Below are 19,470 nucleotides of genomic sequence, written 5' to 3'. Positions count from 1 at the left end.
GTAACATTTGGCTAATTCACACAGTATTTTTAGCCCCATACCCATTGCAGCAGCAGCAGCACTCACACCCGATGCCATGACAATGCAAAATCAAATTTTAGGCCGTGACCAAAACGTGTCACAACGTTGTGAGCTTGTAGATTGCCTATTTTCACTAGTTTCCTTATTATTATTATTGCGACCAAAGCTGGGTCTGTCTGGCATGGTCGATAGTGAAAATGTGGGTCTGGGGGTAAAGGGTGGGTGGAGGTGAAGACTGGGGAGCCCACATTGCCTGGAACATTAACTGGGTGGGTGGAGCTGGGCACTGGTGACCTCATGTCACCTGGACTTGCAACAGGAGAATTAAACAGCTGTAGCCTACCCCCCTCCCAAGAGAGCGAAGTAGTTGTGCATCCCTCCCCGAACCAGCAAATGGAGAGTTAGACAGTTGTGCCCCCCTCCCAAAACCAGAAAGTGGAGAGGTAATTGGCTGTGCCCCCCTCACAGAACCAGAATCAACAGTATGAACAGGTTTACCATTTACAACATTAGAATCCATCTTCACTTTTTTCTTTTTTTTTTCTTCTTCAAATTACTTGGTTGATGTGTACAAAAAAAGCAGTGGAAAGTATTCTTTCTGTCTTTCCCTTTTTTTCACTTTACAATGTATTTTTTTTCCCAAACCTGTCCTTGACCTTTCCTTTAACTCTATTACTGCCAGATTATTTATTTATTTATTGGGTCTGGTGCCATCAAAAAGCGGCTTAGCTTTGCGACGTTATAGTAGATAGACATTTATTTTTTTATTTTTTTGACAGTGCAACATGCACTTTGGCAGACCAGGCAGCAGAGGGCGGCGTCATGCAAGAATTAATGTGAATTTGGCCGTTACTGTTGCCATCCATTCAGACCAGTCACTCGCCAGAGAGCCACAGGGCCAGAGAAATCAACAAGGAAGTGAATTGGTCTCCGTTGATGTTAACGCATAATGGATTTTTAAGACCATCACTGCGGGCGATGTGATTACAGTACACGGCGGCGCGACCCCTCATCAGCTTACGGACATCAACAAGGTAAACGAACGAACGGCCGTATTGGCGCGGCGCGACCCAGAGAATTGGGGCGAACGGGAACGTCCGTAGCGGTATAAGAGTTAAGGAAAAAAAAGTAAATAAAAAAATCACACCCAATGTGAAGTGAGCGGTAGTCGTGCTTGCATAACGTCTTCAATTGGTAATTGGTGATGTAATATGGCTACACACACGCACATTGCTATGGCAAAACGCTGAGGAAAACACATTGCTATGGCAAAACGCTGAGGAAAAGTGGCTACAGATAGTGGCTACAGATAATTGGTGATGTAATATGATGTAATATGGCTGCACACACACACACACACACACATATTGCTATGGCAAAACGCTGAGGAAAACACATTGCTATGGCAAAACGCTGAGGAAAAGTGGCTAAAGACACACGCACAGCCACTCTTAGGAGCAGTTTACCACTGCTCAATAACCATTTCCCCAACGTCCTTGTAACTGTGGCAAAGTCACATCAATATTACCTTTCAAAATGGAACCTTAATTTGTGGTTGTTGTGATGTTTGACAACCTCCGGTGACCAAGCTGGTGTTGATCCACGATGTCGGACGGGTCTCACGGCACCAATGTAGCAGGTCTGGGCCTACTTCTCAGCAGACCCTCGCTACTGCTCTGCGTTGTGTTGCGTTTAGAGGACGAGGAGACCCAGGTATTCACGTTAGCCGAAACTGTGGCATAATTTATTTCTGCACACAAATAAATAAAAGAATGCAGCAGCATTAGTATAGAACACAGGATGTCTCAGCAGCACACTGTTTTCTCATGCTGTCTGACAGGGACGTGCTGGACCCCTGATTCAGCCCGGGAAAAAGAGTTGGAGAGGCCCTCATTGCGCGCTATAGAGAGAGATCACTCTATAGCGCTGCTGCTACTCAAAGATTTGCCATTTCAGATCATGACAAATGACAAGCCAGTGGGCCAATTACTGTATATGAGTTATATTTTGTTGTTGTCGGGTGGAAACCTTGTATGTCCAAAACCGTTTGTTTTGTATTTATCATTTTAAAAATGATTTAAACTAGTGAAAACAGCCGATCTACAAGCACACAACGCCTCGCGGTGCGAGGCGTTGTGTGCTTGTAGATCTGCAAAAATAAAAGTGATAACAAAAAATATTAGAACAATTCAATAAAACGTGAGGGATTATTGGTAGAAAGCATTAATATACTGTATATCCTACCACTGCCAGCAACATAGTGTCTTTCAAATAGTCACATTATATTTTCATATGTTTTCGATCGATACCCCGATCGACTGAAAAGCTTTCTCTGCATCTGTGAAAAAAAAAAAAAAAAAAACGCTTGTCACACTGTTTACACACCATTCGGTTCCATTTGTACACCCTTGGAGATACAGAACTGTAGGGGTCCATTTGGCTCTTAGTCTTATCACCAACTTCCAGGGCAGGAAATTCACGGCGGCCACGACGGCCATGGCCGTCGTTGCCCCTCTCTTTGGCCGTGTGCCCCTCGAAAAATGACATGCCCAAACGGCCACAGTGGCCGTGGTGCCCCGGCGCCCACAGCAGTCCATTAACTGCTTTTTACCGTTTTTTCCTCTGCGCGATTTTCCAGTCATTACGGTAACAGCAGTGCGTGGTTGGCTGAGCTCCTCACATGACCAGTAGTAGATTCCATTTACGCTCGTAGTAGCAGCATAATAGAGTAGCAGCCGCCGCATAGTGGAGCCGCCGGAGTCCCGCGACACAGTGTTTATAACACAAAAACATCACCGGGCTAAACGGGAGTTACATCTAACGCAGCCTGTTGAATAAATCCGAATGTGCGAACGAATGCTTTCAAACGGAGCTCTGCTGAGCTCAGGACAACAACCAAAATGCAGCACTAAGGGAACCAACCAAAAGCTATTCTTTCCCCAAGAGGCTGAGCTGTCAGAAAGTACATTATTGTTGAGAAAGGATCACTCCGCGAACGGGAGGGAGGAGTTTGTGTGCGTGTGCGTGCGTGCGTGTGTGTGTGTGTGTGTGTGTGTGTGTGTGTGTGTGTGTGTGTGTGTGTGTGTGTGTGTGTGTGTGTGTGTGTGTGTGTGTGTGTGTGTGTGTGTGTGTGTGTGTGTGCGTGCGTGCGTGCGTGCACAACACATGGCCAGTGGTGGAAAAAGTACTCAAATGTTTTACTTAAGTAAAAGTATCAATAGCCTACTGCAATGTAGAAATACTCCGGTTGCAAGTAAAAGTCCTCAAATTCAAAATATACTTGAGTAAAAGTACAAAAGTATTGGTATCAAAATGTACTTAAAGTACCAAAAGTAAAAGTACAAAATGTTTGAAAATAGCAGATCTACAAGCTCACAACGCATAGTTATGCGACACATCTTGAGCTTATAGATCTGCTATTTTTTCTATAAGCTTGGTTATTTTCAAATAGCCTAAATAGGGCTAAAGTGGTTCATGTATGTTTAATAATATTATAATGTATATATGCAAAGTAACTGGCAGTGGTAACTAAAGGTTTCAAATAATTGTAGTGGAGTAAAAGTACAATATTTGGATCCGAGATGTAGTGGAGTAGAAGTAAGTGTTAGAAATACTCAAAATTACAATAAACAATTAAGTACAATACTTAAGTAAATGTACTTAGTTACTTTACACCACTGCACATGGCAAAACAGAAATAAACAGGTTCTTGATATTTATTTAATTGAAAGGTATTACATTAAACCTTAACGTTTAAGCTAAATTAACTATGACTGTGGCGTGGACTTAAAATCATTGTTTTAATGATGGCCTTCCTGCCCTGGCACTTGGCCTTTGTGCCCTCAAAAAATTGACAACACCAAAGGCCAATTGGCCTTGCCCCTAAACTGACGAAATTCCAGGCCTGCCAACTTCTGTCGCTGAATAGTCGGTATCGCTCCGATCTGCCCACCGGAGCATTCAAAAGACACCCACGGGTGTGCTAGAATCGGAAAATGATCCTGGTCCATAGGCGACTATCTATTCGAAAGATAGAGGCTCTCGCGTCAAACCTCAAGTCCAGCCCCTCGTGTTTTCACCAGCTTGCAAAGCTGGTCTACAGATCGTCATCCACCTAGCCGCCACGTGCCAAAATCTTTTTAGGTAAATGATTCAAGTGTGAATGTATATTCGCGTTTCTTTCTCCTCAGCGTTCTCGGTGCGGTCACCACCTCAGCAAGGCTAGTCCACAAGGACCAAGCTGGTATAAAAGGACTGTGTCACATTTCTCCAGTATGGAAACGCTGGTGGTGTTGCTTTAGGTTTCTTAAATCACTGAAACCTTTGCCACAATGTTTACACACAAAGGGTTTTTCTCCAGTGTGGACACGCTGGTGCGTCTTTAGGTTACTTATCACACTGAAACCTTTGTCACACTGTTTGCACACAAAGGGTTTTTCTCCACTGTGGATACGCTGGTGTCTCTTTAGGCCTTCTAACCAACTGAAACTCTTGTCACACTGTTTGCACACAAAGGGTTTTTCTCCTGTGTGGCAACGCTGGTGTGTCTTCAGGCGACCTAGCACACTGAAACCCTTGTCACATTGTTTACAGTGGAAGGGTTTTGCTCCACTGTGGATTCGCTGGTGTGTCTTCAGGTGACCTGACACACTGAAACCTTTGTCACACTGTTTACAGACAAAGGGTTTCTCTCCACTGTGGATTCGCTGGTGTGTCTTTAGGTAACCTAGCTGAGCAAAACTCTTGTCACACTGTTTACACACAAAGGGTTTTTCTCCAGTATGGACACGCTGGTGTGTCTTCAGGCAACCTAACTGACTGAAACTCTTGTCACATTGTTTACAGTGGAAGGGTTTTTCTCCGCTATGGACACGCTGGTGCTCCTTCAGAGAACCTAACACACTGAAACCCTTGTCACACTGTTTACACACAAAGGGTTTTTCCCCGGTGTGGATACGCTGGTGTGTCTTCAGGTAACCTAGCTGAGCAAAACCCTTGTCACACTGTTTACACACAAAGGGTTTTTCTCCAGTGTGGATACGCTGATGTGTCTTAAGTTGACCTAGCTCTTTAAAACCCTTGTCACACTGTTTACACACAAAGGGTTTTTCTCCAGTGTGGATACGCTGGTGTGTCTTAAGTTGACTTGACTGATTAAAACCCTTGTCACACTGTTTACACACAAAGGGTTTTTCTCCGGTGTGTGTACGCTGGTGTGTCTTCAGGTGACTTGACTGATTAAAACCCTTGTCACATTGATTACACAGAAAGGGCTTATCTCCTGTGTGGACACGCTGGTGTGTCTTCAGGTGACCTAGGTGATTAAAACCCTTGTCACATTGATTACACACAAAGGGCTTTTCTCCAGTGTGGACACGCTGGTGTGCCTTTAGGTTACTTGACGCATTGAAACCCTTGTCACACTGTTTACACACAAAGGGTTTTTCTCCAGTGTGGATACGCTGGTGTATCGTCAGGTGACCTAACACACTGAAACCCTTGCCACACTGTTCACAGCAGAAGAGTTTTTCCCCACTGTGGATGGGTGGGTCATCAGATGTTTCTTTTCTTCTCCTGGCTGAGGCGAAGTCCTCGCATGAGCTTGGTTGGTCTGTGTCTCCTTGTTCCTGGCTGGTTGCAAAGGAAGATGAGGGGAGCTGTCCATTTCTCATCGGTTGACCGTAGAGGTCGTTGTGGCTCCTCTTCATGTCTTCAGGGAGGAGGACCTGAGATGTGACGGCGTATGGAAACTTGCTGGTACTTGGACTGTCCGCAGGCTGGAAAAGATTTGGTTTTGATATATTCTGTCAATCTCTGTCTCGCCCCTTAAGTCTCTATATATCCCTGGTTCACTGACTCTCACAGTACACTCTATCTGTCGAGACTCTCTTTAAGATGTACTCAGACTACATGTGATGTTTTAAAACTGCTTCACTTCTTATTCGGTCGGACCAAAGCTCTGGTCACGAAACACAAACCGTTGACGTCATGCGTAACAACACCGATTTACACAGACACAGTTGCGACTCATCCATCAGTGACTTTGGTGTTGTCTGGCATTTTTTGTCTGCACACATTTCTCACTTGAAAATTATGATAATATCTGTATAGCAGCTGGACGTAATTAGTCTGGTTCCCAGGGCAACCAGACCATCTTTCCATCCATTTATATCAAAGGTTGCACTTGTTGATTATGGGAAAACCCTTGTAAAAACAGAGAGTGACGTCATCAATCGGGTGATGACGTCACCAAGAGAAGAGACACACACACACACACACACACACACACACACACACACACACACACACACACACACACACACACACACACACACACACACACACACACACACACACACACACACACACACACACACACACACACACACACACACACACACACACGCTCAAATTCACCGCTTCACTTCGCACAGAGGTTTTATTTTTTATTTAAATCTTGTGTAGGTAACAATGGAAAGCTTGCCATCTAGACTTGACTGTCATAGTTGATAATATGGGAAGCTTCACATGGCACAGTATTGAGAAAGTGGTACAATGATCACAGTGATCCATGCCATTGTTCAAGTTTGTACCATCATGACTAGAATCTGGCTCTGAATAATGGGTGATTCAAGCATTATACCAACATCATTCCATTCCAGTTCAATTTAAGATGACAATTAGGTAAGAATAGTCTGAGTAGAAGAAGGCAACACAGGGAAAAGGATGATTCTGAATGGTCAGTTCAGCTGTGCAATAGAGCTTAATTGGTTCAATCCTATTTACTGTTGAAATGTAATCTCACAGCGTCCTGTTCCTACAGCCTTGACTACAGGCAAATGTTCCTACTTTTACTCCATTTTTTTTAGTAGTGGAGTTACTAGTAGTTACTAGTTACTTTGTAGATTTTGATTATACAAAACACTCTAACCACTTCAGCCCTATTTAGGCTAACCATAGGCCTACATTTCAGCTATTTGAAAATAGCTGATCTACAAGCAATGCAAAGCAGAACTTGTAGATCAGATTTTCAAAAGATTTTTATACATTTGAAAACTTGAAATGGGACATTCTGCATTGATGAGTACTTGTGCGCTGCGCAGAGAGAGAGAGTGAGAGAGAGGGGGGGAGGCGCGAGAGCGAGAGAGAGCGAGAGAGAGCGAGCGAGAGCGAGAGAGCAGAGAGCAGAGAGAGAGAGAGAGAGAGAGAGAGTCATCTTCTATTTAGAAGGGTTGCGTGGTATCCGGAGTATCTGATCGGATGAAGAGCCATCCTCATATGGATATTAAAAAGCTTCCATTGATTGCTGACCGGATCACATAGACACAGGTAGGACACAGTGTTGTGATGCCAAGATGATGCCCTAGTAGCTAATGTTTGGTTCAGGGGGGGGGGGGGGGGGGGGGGGTCAGCCTCCTCCCTGTGAGAAAATGTTATGAATATCGCCTATATTTTATAGGCATACTATGAAGAACTTACAAAAAATGTTCACAATGTACAAGCTCCTGCTGCAAGCTTGTACATCTGCCTTTCCCCCCATTTTTTTGTATAGCCAATGTATGAATGGATAAAGTGGATTGTGAATGCCATGTTATCTACTTTTGCCTGGGACCCCCGGGGACCATTGGCAGAATGGGGATTCCACTCTCATAGGTACTTTGGTGTGGCTTCAGCCTTATGTCCCATTTCAAGTATGAAATGTATAAAGCTCTTTTGAAAATAGCAGATCTACAAGCACACACACAATGCGTCTGCTAGTGCTATATTCAAATGGCCAAAATGTATTATGTGCATGGCTGAAGTGGGTTTTGCAAGAGCAGATCAAAGCAGGCTAAAAGAAATTAAAATTGGAAATACTCCAATAAAGTTAAAATGCCTCAAGATTGTACTCAAGTACAGTACTTGAGCAAATGTACTTAGTTACTTTACACCACTGGGTAGGCTACAATATGAGTGAAAGTAAAAAAAACTAAAACAAAAACTCTAAAAATGTTACTGCTTCTGGTGTCACAATCCTGCAGCATGAAGCCAAACAGTAAAAAGAATAATAATACAAAAAAGCTATTTATTTTTGTTGTCATAAATCAGTTTTAAAATTCCACCCCCTGCATGTTAAACAGGGCCTTGGTGATGTCAGTGGGCTTATCGTCTCTCACGAGGCTGACAGAACTGGACGTGTCCATTCTGTTCAAACAGCGCAGCCATTATTATGATAATCTTGACCTTTGCTTGTCACATCCCCAAGGAGTCTGAACATAACTTAAGAAGGCTTATAACACAGGAAGGTATATTAAGCAGGGTCCTCTAGTCATTTGTTTTTAATCACTGTTGGGGACATGTTTTATCTCTGCTTCTAGGTCAGACTGAATTAAATACTTGCTTTTTGCTCTTGGGAAATGTCTGACATGTTTGAATTTATAAGGATTTAATAATGTAATTTAAAATTACCTTAATTTTAAAGGCCCGCTGACACGCCCCGAAATTATAATAGTATGATACAATAGGTCACATGGTCTCTCTGGAAACGGTCTGAAATAGTCAGAAACTCATGTCACAGAGTAATCTGCCCCTCGCGCCCCAACAACAGCTGACCAGTACAGTAAGTAGTCCAAGTACAGTTAATGATTGGCTTATAATTGTGCATTCCCACAATGACATCATAAAAATATTAACTCATATTTTAAGATGACTTTTTAAAGTGACAGTACCCCTTTAGGTGACAGTACCCCTTTAAGAAAAGATCTTCAATTGCATAGAAATAATATAGAACTTGCTGGAGCAAGATGTACTGAGTGTGATTACAGCCAAATGTACTGCCCCCTCCAACCTCAGCCATAAGTGGACATTTACAATAACCAGTAAGACGCCTAAGGGCGGAAAGGCGCAGGGCGGAATTCCCACATGACAGAATTAATTTGAAAGTAATTCATTTCGAGTAAAACCTACGATTCTAATGCTCTGGTTGGTGGAGCTCACGCTATGCCATTCCTGGATTTGAGCTCACCTGCCCACTGTACTACTCACTACTCAGCACCATGGACAGCTCACAGTTGACAGCTCATCACCATGGACAGCTCCACTCTGCTCAAAGTAAACCTAGCATCGCAACCACAGATATAAACAGCCGTTTCTGCCGTTATCATCCCATTTCTTGGGCAATTATCACGACGCATTTTGACTCAAATTTGTATCTCTCCTCCGCGGGAGACGAACCCAGACCATATTAATAGCAGCCACCTTAAGGCCTTATCATAGTCCAAGGTGATAGCTCATCACCCAACCCTGGTGTAGTTTTCTAGCTATCACCTAGATAGCTCTTCACCGGTTTAGGTGATAGCTAGAAAACTACACCAGGGTGGGGTGATGAGCTATCAACTTGGACTATGATAAGGCCTTTCCTCAACTCATGAGCTACCTCGCAGCTCACCAAACCCCCCTTTTTTGTGTTTTTATCTTTGACGTGTGTCTTATGCCTAACCTTATGGGCCTACTTTTGTACTTTTGCTCAAGTACATTTTTTTCCATCCCTGTAAATGTACTATCACACCAAGGATAGATAAATGATTGATGTAAGCACTAACTAATGATGTCAGAGAGGTCTGTGACAGGCGGTGAAGCTTCTAGGGAAATAGAACAAGACAGGAACAGCCTTGATGGGTCAACGAGTTACAGTCTTGTTTCCAATTAAAGTTACCCTTTCCCCTATCGCTGTGTGACAACTGAGGAACACCTAGCTCTGGTCCATTGTGTCACCTCCAGTGACGCTCTGACAGACCCGTCGGCAAATGAATAGACCGTGTTTTCTCAGCCCCTACCAGCGCTCAACTTCAGTCAAAATAAACAAAACTACTTCACTACTCACCAAACCCAAGGTAGTTTTGCGTTGTTGAAAGTCTATTTTCCACGGTGGTGAGCCCCTCAGCACCCCACCCAATCTATAAAAGACACTATTTTTGGCATGAAATAAAGTGCATCCAACTCGACCGCCGCTTATTTCCGGGTTGTGAACCATTGTATCTGCGGTGGCCGCTGGGTGGCTTGAGGTCGGTGCGTTTTATTTCATGACAAAAATAATGTATTTTGCAGAGTGGTTGGGGTGCTGAGGGGCTCACCACCGCGGAGAATAGACTTTTAACAACGCAAAACTACCTTTGGTTTGGTGAGTAGTGAAGTAGTTTTGTTTATTTTGACTCAAGTTGAGCGCTGCTAAGGGCTGAGACAACGCGGTCTAATCATTTGCCGACGGGTCTGTCAGAGCGTCACTGGAGGTGACGCGATGGACCAGAGCTAAGGAACACCCAGCCCACTGAGGTTACAAGAAACATCATCAGCGAACTGTTGGAGAATCTAATCCATAGCTTGAGGAAAAAAGGGGACTGGGGATGATGGCCTTCACTGTATGTTTTTGAGTGGTGCTAACCGCACCTACGCTTGACTTAGTGTGTAGGATACTGTATGTCCCTATTTCCCTATGTCTCCCTATGTATGCAGTACCAACAAACATGCCCAAAATAAGAATGCGAGGGTCTCTGGTGTACTTTCTATAACGTCTTGTGTGACCGTAGCTGTTTGTACTGCATACATATAGGTAACTAAACACTATGCTGTTTGTACTGCATACATATAGGTAACTAAACACTAAGCTGTTGGTACTGCATACATGGGGACATAGGGACTTTTACAGAGGTCAAAAGTCAGAGCGTTAAAGTTGTTCGGCATGAGGAGACGCACATGTGTAATAATGACGTTTCATGGCTGTAGGTCAAACAGGGCATGAATTATACCTGTTCAAAGTTTGGATTTTCATTTCAGTGCTATAGCCACCCTTTGGTGTGAATTTTGTGTTTTCTCTGTTTGGTATAGCCCTAGAATTATCGCCAAGTTTCGTAAAAAAACACGACTGCACAGTCAAGCCAGAACTGTGAAAAGTGGCAGTAGAATAATAATAAAACAGAGTTTCAATAGTGTCTCAAGCCTTTCAGGCTTTGCCCCTAACAAGAGTCATCAATCAGCCAAAAAGGCTATAAAATAAAGCAGCAATCTCTCTTGACCTTTTAAACTAAAAATGTTTTCAAAAGGCAGCCAACAAAACAAAGTCATATGTAATATGTACTATTTTTTTACATATGGTATAATATTACTGTTGTTGGCAGAGTAATACCTTACACTACTCATTACTGGGTAAAATAATAATATTACAGTAATATATTAAAAGTGACTTGTTACTGCCCAACACTGGTCACATCTTCATCAACGTGCGCAGATTAAAAAACAACCACAGGCCTGAAACAAGACAGTACAATTTGAGGCTAACTTTCTGGTATAGTCTGGCATGACATTTTGTTATCTCTCTCTCACTGACTCTCTCTTTTCTCTCTCTCTCTCTCCCACCCAGGGTTGTTGACATAATTGGGAATACCATGCTATGCCCTCTCCTCCGGATATCTTGTCCAAAAATAGCCATCCCCCCCCCCTCTCTCTCTTTCTGGATTACTTCTACATTGGGATGCAAGCCTGCGGGTGTGCTCAGCTGTCTGCGACTGTCAGTGCAAACGACTGAAGCTTATTCGTAAGCATGCCGATGTACTTTGACAGCCTGGAAAAAAAAATGTCTCTTTCTTTTTAGTCAACCTCGATTTCCCCCATGTGTGCTATGGTGCCAGTCACCACCAACCCCCACTGTCAGTCTCGGGGAGGGGGTAGGACGATCAGTGGTTCTCAAACCATCAAAAACTTAGATTTATGTTGTTACATACAGTATAGATATAGTACATACTACATAGATGTAATTCTGTGAGTGAAACTCATAGTCTGAATAGTCATTCTCTTACACACAATCTTGTACATTCTCTCGTGATCTTTGTGGACCTGGGAACAAACCTCAGGGCCTTTGCCGAGGAGGGAGAGGAGTGTCTTTCTAGGGGAGGCTGTACACAGCACGACCATCTGAGCAGCCATCATCTGGGCGAAGGTGCAACAGAACATCCCCTATATGTAACCCCATCCCCAATCTAGGAACCCGGGATTGGAACCTGGGTCTCCCCCGTGAAAGTCCAACATCTTAACCACTTGACCAAAGGGACATCCCTGTGGACCGGGGAGATACTAGACTTTTGAGGCCATCAGGCTGAGACAGCGAGTCACTCTGCTATGCACTCACCCCCTTTTTAACCTCCTCCCACGGGGAAACCCGATCCCGGTCATGGCATCAATGTGACGCCCGGGATTCGAACTCGGGTCTCCTGCGCGAAAGTCCAACATCTTGAAGCAGGGACCCCCTCTACATATTGTATAAATGTGTGATGGAGATTCTCATCGATTTCATAGTTAGATTCATAGACTTGTTTGCCACTTAAAATCTTCGATACTTAGCAAACTTTACCTTTCACTCTGCTCTTTTTTTTTTACCTCTACACCATACCTATTTGCCAAAAATAGCTGATCTACAAGCTCTCAACGCCTCGCGCTGCGAGGCGTTGAGAGCTTGTAGATCTGACTCCCTGTTGAAGACCCCTGCATTAAGCTATCATTAAACGGCACAACATCCAATGGGAGCTTCTCGGGGACCCCCAGGGCCATTCACCACCGCACCCGCTTCCCTGGCCTTCGTGGCGGGAGGCGCACTGTGGCTCCTCCTCCTGTCGGCGACGTCCACGTCGACCCTGGACGCGTCCGACGACGCGTGCCCCGAGAGCTGCCACTGCTCGCAGCGCGGCGGCGCCGTGGTGCAGTGCACGTCGCGCGACCTGGAGCGCATCCCGGCCGGCCTGCCGCGCGACACCGTGGTGCTGCTGCTCTCCTCCAACCGCATCCGCCACATCCCCCGCCACGCCTTCAAGGACCTGCCGCGCCTCCGCGAGCTGGACCTCTCCTACAACTCCATCGAGAGCGTGGAGGCCGGAGCCTTCCAGGTATGGGCGCCGCCATGACGTTTTTATGGTTGTCACCAGGCCTTGAATTTTGTCATTTTAGGGGCAAGACCACTTGGCCTTTGGTGTTGTCCATTTTTTGAGGGCGCAAAGGCCAAATGCTAGGGCAGGAAGGCCATCAAATAAAACAGGATTTTAGTCCATTGAAAGAATTTGTTAAATTTAAGGATGATAACCTAATCTGCAGTGAAATAGATAAATTATGGTATTTAAAATCTGATCCATGATCAGCCCTACACCAATCAAAGTCACTGGATTGGTTTAAAGATGGGGACACGGGAGGGGACACCGGTGACACAAGAAAGAGACACCGGTGGCTACTGTCTATTGACCAGAAAGAGACAGTGGTGAAAGGAGGCATTAAGGCCACTGTGGCCTCAGGTCATGCCATTGTTTTGAGGGGCACAAGGCCAAACTGAGGGGCAATGGCGGCCATGGCCTTCACCATGAAATTCCTGCCCTGGTTGTCACTCAAATAATTGTATTTCTGTCATTGAACATAGGAACAAAGCAGGCACGTGCACACTTAAGGGGAATAGACACCAGACGCGGAGGCGGCGCAAAGCGGCGCGTCAAAAAATACGGCCCCATTATTTTCAATGAACTAACCCACACCGGCGGCGTCAGCCGCGCGCAGCCGCGGGTCTGCCACCTCGCCTGCCGCGCCGATACGCCGCTGTTCTATTTTTCCAGCGTTGCCGCACGGTGAACATGTTCTCCCATGGTTCTCCCCACCGGGCGAAATGGATGTGCTGTGTGGCAGCGCGGCGCATCCAGTTGGGGTTACCGCGCGGCACTTCACGTGCGTCGATACCGCGACGTGACGCTGCGCAGCCGTCCGCGTTCAGTGTGTGCTCCCCTATAGACATCAAAGGGGTCTTGAGCCCCTGCCCTTTTATCCGTCTGTAAAAACTGCCCTTTCCAGGCCATACATGCAATTTTTACTATGGTGAAAGAAATGCAAATGCCCTCTTTCCATGGCATACCTGAAGGCAGCATTCAAGAGAATTGTCTTGTCCAAACTCTCCTGAACTTGAATGCAGCATCTTATGTTGATAGAATTGCCCTCTCTGAGTGGAAATCTATGCCTTATGCCACATCTCCTGTATTGCTTTTTTTATGCTTAGTTTAGTGTGGTATCAAGTCCCGAAAATAGCCGAGTGAGCTTGGAGGTCTGCTATTTTAAATATTTTCACCAAAAGGCCCCTTTCGAAATTTCAGCCCCTGCCTCTCTGATATTCTCTGCACGTCCCTGGAACACAGAGTACCGAAGTCCTGAGGTTGGTGGAGCTAACATTAAAGACAGGTGCTGTGATTTTTTCCCTTTTTTTCTCCTCCTTTCTGGTCAAGATTCAATTCATCACCAAACGGCCAGGCTCTATTAGCTCAAAGGTAAAATGTGAGCAGGAAACAAATTCAGGAGGAGTAGAAGAGGAAAGTTAGTACAGCTCTAGGCCAGGTTGAAAGTGGACAAAAAGAGCATTGGACAATGACATGATTTTAAAATTAAGATTGAGATGATTATGTAACAATACTAACGATGACTGTGACAGGCCTCTCTACTTGCCTGGCTCCAGCCCATAGACCCGCCCACTCTCTGAGCGGACTGGTTCTCTTGGTATGGTGTTGTCATATGACGCTTAACTTGATATGGTATCTTGGCGTACCAGCCAATGAAATCAATGCAAGACGGAGGAGGGGGTGGGTCTAACTTTTGAAAATCAACAGAAACAGTGGAGGGGGGGAGCTCAGCCAAAGCTCTTAATTGCTCCCTTTGAACTTCAAAGGGGGGTTGTGCACACCTCGTTAGCATCAAAGACAACGACCTGTTTGATGCCTGTCATAGAGGGGAGGGGGAGGGGGGAATGGTCTTGTGTACACACAAGTCAAACACAACCCCTCCTACCAGATCTCTTGTGATTGGGAATTTCAAATTTCAAATCCCCTCCCCTTTGAAATCTCTTGTCAATGGGACAATGTCAGACACAAGCTCAGCGCAGAGTCTGAAATCATGCTACCTCTCTACACCCAGGCAGTGGTGTTAAGTAACCAAGGACATTTATGCTACTTTACTTGAGTATTTCCTATTTCCAATACTTTAACTTCTAACTCCACTACATTTCGGATCCAAATATTGTACTTTTACTTCACTACATTTATTTGAAAACTTTATTCACTAGTTGTAAATTTTGATTATTACTACAAAATGTACATTAACCAATTCAACCCTATATACATTTTGGGCATTTGAAATTTGAATAAAGCTGATCTACAAGCTTGTAGATCTGCTATTTTCAAAATATATTTTTACATCTGAAAACTTGAAATGGGACACTCTGCACAATGAGTGCTTTTACTTTTGGTACTTCAAGTGCATTCTGATGCCAATACTTTTATACCTTTACTTTCACATTAACGGAATATTTCTACATTGCAGATATGGATACTTTTACTTAAGTTAAACATTTTAACGTACTCTCTGCTCCCAGGGCACGTCGGAAAAGCTGAGGACGCTGGACCTGTCCAACAACCGGCTGAGCCGCGTGCCCAAGGAGACCTTCTCTACGCTGCACGCCCGCATCCGCCTGTCCCACAACCCCTGGCACTGTGAGTGCTCCCTGCAGGTAGGGATGTTAACACTTCATCCAGAGCCATCCCCTGTAAATGCCCAAATCTATCCCATCCACCTCCATTGTATTCTAAAGGGCTCCGTTGCATCAGTGCATGCGTGATGACATCACTTGGTCACATGACCGTAGACAGGATGTTGTTGCCTTTCACCCTGTATGGACTAGTATTAAGCCATTGTTAGCCGATCATAATTTGGTCATTTTGCCAGCCATGCCCAGAGTTTTAGCCATAAAAACATACATCAGAGAGACAAAGGGCTTTAAAGTTTGAGAAATGCATTATATGGAGAAAAACGGCGGCGCAATGCTCTCAGCGTCTAATGGAAACAACCCGTGGTGATATCCACGGGTAGCCCCGACCTTACGGTAAGATTTAATATTGTTACTGTAAATACAGTAAACGCGCCGTGGGCCTCCAGCGACATCAAAGAGTTTGACGCGTTGACACCACGACCACGTGGGCATTTGATGAGTTAATTGCCGCTAAGAAATGATTATCTTTTTGAAGGGAAAAACATAGCCTAGTGAATGCTGCAGGTATGGTATGTGTGATATCAAATGTGAGCTTACCATAATCACAGTACATTCTTAATCATATTCCATCATATTAAAAAGGCTCTTGGAGAGAAATGAGACAGACCCCATAGAGCACTGCAGAGGGAAGGTGTGTGTGTGTGTGTGTGCGCGCGCGCGCGCGTGCGTGCGTGCGTGCGTGCGTGCGTGCGTGCGTGTGTGTGTGTGTGTGTGTCCAGCTGAAGCTCGTTGACGCTCGCCAATGTTATACCGTACGTTAAGGCAATTATGTTTCCGCACTCATTTTTGGTTTTGGACGAGAACTTTCTTTTTGGTTCTTGTAAAAAAGCTGCTCATATTAATCGATGGATAAGGTTATGAACTTTCAATGAATGAATGATTGATTGGATAATTTGCATCCACACCTGCAGGAGATGCTGCGCGAGCTCCGGCTGGACCCCGAGACGGTCAACGAGGTGAGCTGCTCCACCTCCGTGCAGGAGGAGTACGCAGGCCAGCCCGTCATCCAGGTACGGCGGCGGACAGGGGCGTCACAACTAAGGGGGGAAAAGTGGAGGAGTCTTAATTATTTTATAGTTGAGAAATGGCAGATATACGAGCTCACAGCGTGGCACCGAGTGCTCAGACTCAGTAGACAATAGGCTACTGAGTCTGTTAGTGCACTCTGTTAGTGCACTTTGTCTACACTTATATCTACACCTGTTAATAGCTCTTTCACCACACTATATTCCATAGGCAGTCTAAGGCCCCGTACATACGGCAACGCTCTGTAGAGAAAACGGCGAGGTCCCGGGATATTGCCGTTGTGTTTTGCCTTTTATCAAGCGTTCATATGCAGCCGAAATGATGTAGTGTCCATGTCACCGTGTGAGCAACAGAAACGCAAGAAGCAACAACGCATGCTAGTCTTTTTCTCTCCTACTAATACATACTGAATGCCCTACCTAGCGCTGTGACTTGCTGGTCGAGTGGTTATCGATTTGGTTTTACGACCCGAAAATGCCGTTGTCGTCTGAACGGAAGGCCTATCTGACTTTCCCTTTTGCGGAATTCTCGTTGCCAAAACGCAGTGTGAACGGCGCCCAAGACTCCAAGTATACCTGGTTTCTGGTACTCTTTTCCTAATCCCCTCCCAGTGCGTTGCTACCTGCTGTATCTCTTCTTCCTTGTCTATCATCGTCTGTCGGGTTATATGAAAAAACTCTGTCAAAATGTACAGAAACCAACTAATCTAAACTACAGTAAACTATACTAAACTACAGTAAACTATACTAAACTACAGTAAACTAAACTAAACTAAACTGTCTGTCTGTTGGTACACCCAGGTCCTGGACGCAGGGATCAACCTGTGCAACTTCCACCACAAGACGACGGATGTGGCCATGCTGGTGGCCATGTTCTCCTGGTTCTCCATGGTCATCGCCTACGTCATCTACTACGTCCGGCACAACCAGGAGGACGCCAGGAGGCACATGGAGTACCTCAAGTCACTGCCCGGCGCCTCGCACACCGGCAAGGACTACGACACCGCCAGCAGTGTGGTCTAGGAGTGAGACTGGACCCCCAACCTTTTTAAGGACCCCCAGTTTGATATGCATTATTATTAGGCCAGGTTTTAAATCCCCAGGACCCCAAGAATGGACGCTGCTAAATTGTCAGTTTATTTTTTGCTGAGAGTACAAACCATTTGGACCGCTTGGTGGTCCCCAGACCAAATGTTCAGGCAACATACTCCCACTCCCCAAAAGGCCTATAGTGACTTCTTGGAACAAATGTGACAGAAGGAGGTACCCTTGGGGTCATCTCGTGCTGTCCAGGGCACTTCTGCACTCCAGGAAAGCGGGAGTGTTGTTCTCCAACCCAAGACGCGAAAGGGTGACGGCTCCGCAAAAAACAAACCAAAAAACTGTTGAAATGTCTAAGCGCCGTCTAAAGCGGACTCGAGCAATGAGAGCCACGGCAGAGTGAGTTGGTAGTAAAGCAAGTCGACGTGCCCCGAGCGATGTGAAGTCTGCTTCAGCCGACTCTGCGCCGTTTGATAGGGACAAAATAGTAACTCATATCCCCCATAGTCAACATATGATCCTGCGGGTAGTCGGGTACCCCCGCTAGGTCAAATCAATGTTTGACGTTTGCCCAAAGCCGTCCCAAATCGCTGCATGTTTGGGATTTAATATGTGTTGGTTCAGGAACAGTGTTCTAGAGGTAGTCTAGGAGTACATATGTAGAAAGGTAGCCTCGTCAACCCAGAATCCTAATGTCTCCCTTGACCAGGTGGAGGGATTCCTCTTTAGGTAGATGTTTGGTTTCCCAATTAGGAGACCTGGGTTTAGAATCCAGGTAGTTACAGTACAGTTCATTGGTGCCGTTACCTGTATGGGGTTTCCCCTATTGGGAGGAAAGGGTCAAATTGGGTCAAACCCTACCTATAGACCAGAAGCCTAATGTCGTTTATTTTTATTGTATGAATTTATGTTCCTGCTGCGTTCATGTTCATGTTTTTTCTTCATTATTAGTTGTTTCAACACTAAAGATTAAATTCACACTGGATGAAAAGACTGCCCCTTTTAGGGTTGAGTTTTACTTGCCAGCTCGTCCCAAAGAGATTCTGTATATGTATTTATGTATTGTCAAGTGAAAACATAAAAAAGGCAAGTTTTGCATCTCTACAATCACAACGTGTTGCAAACTTGTAGATCTGCTATATTCTTCCACTATCCTTCATGCCGTGAAGCAGGCCTACTGCATATAGGACTAAATGACTTTGCAGAAGGTTGCATGCATAAGGTGGGAAGCTCTTTTCATGTCCGACCTTAGACTTTTAAAGGAAAGATAGCAAACACAATTCCAGTGGCCCCAAGAGAGTCAATAGCACCAAGCTGTTTTAAGAGATAAAGTGTCCACCATAATGAGGAAAAAACTCCCAGAATGGGCTCACGAAGCTCTACCAAATGATTACCTTTACAAACAGACAGGGAAGAAAAGACCAATCAACCTGAGCATATCGTCACTGTCGGCCAGAAACCTTGTATCTCCAAGTTTCACATTTGTACATTTCTTCGCAAAGCAAAGCCCTGCTTCATCATACAAGTCCGTCGCACAAAAGTAGTGAAAACAGCCGACCTACAAGATCGGCTGTTTTCACTAGTTTAAATCATTTTCAAAATGATAAATACAAAACAAACGGTTTTGGACATACAAGGTTTCCACCCGACAACAACGATATACAAGATACCATCTCCAGGGCTCCATTATACGCACATCGCCCTATAGAGTCACAATGACATGTTCATTGATTTAATATGACGCTCCACTTGGGCTCTCATGAGGGTGGATTTTTAGTTGACTATTTATTG

The 19,470-nt window shown here is 44.9% G+C and overlaps 1 protein-coding gene across 1 annotated transcript; it reads left to right on the top strand.

Moving 5' to 3' along the window:
- Nucleotides 1-1,626: 1,626 nt before the first annotated feature.
- LOC308280109 (leucine-rich repeat-containing protein 3-like) lies at nucleotides 1,627-17,661 on the top strand (the record flags this gene model as incomplete). Its single annotated transcript, XM_080720372.1, has 7 exons — nucleotides 1,627-1,734; nucleotides 4,212-4,264; nucleotides 11,907-11,992; nucleotides 12,595-12,932; nucleotides 15,440-15,574; nucleotides 16,525-16,623; nucleotides 17,440-17,661. The coding sequence occupies 7 exons, from the start codon at nucleotides 1,627-1,629 to the stop codon at nucleotides 17,659-17,661; spliced, it is 1,041 nt and encodes a 346-aa protein (XP_080576498.1).
- Nucleotides 17,662-19,470: the final 1,809 nt, after the last annotated feature.

The sequence above is a fragment of the Nannobrachium achirus genome (assembly GCF_963921795.1).
Source record: "Nannobrachium achirus genome assembly, chromosome: 24".
NCBI lineage: Eukaryota > Metazoa > Chordata > Actinopteri > Myctophiformes > Myctophidae > Nannobrachium > Nannobrachium achirus.
The sequence above is the reverse complement of the archived record's forward strand: the minus strand, read 5'-3'. Positions and strand labels throughout refer to the sequence as shown.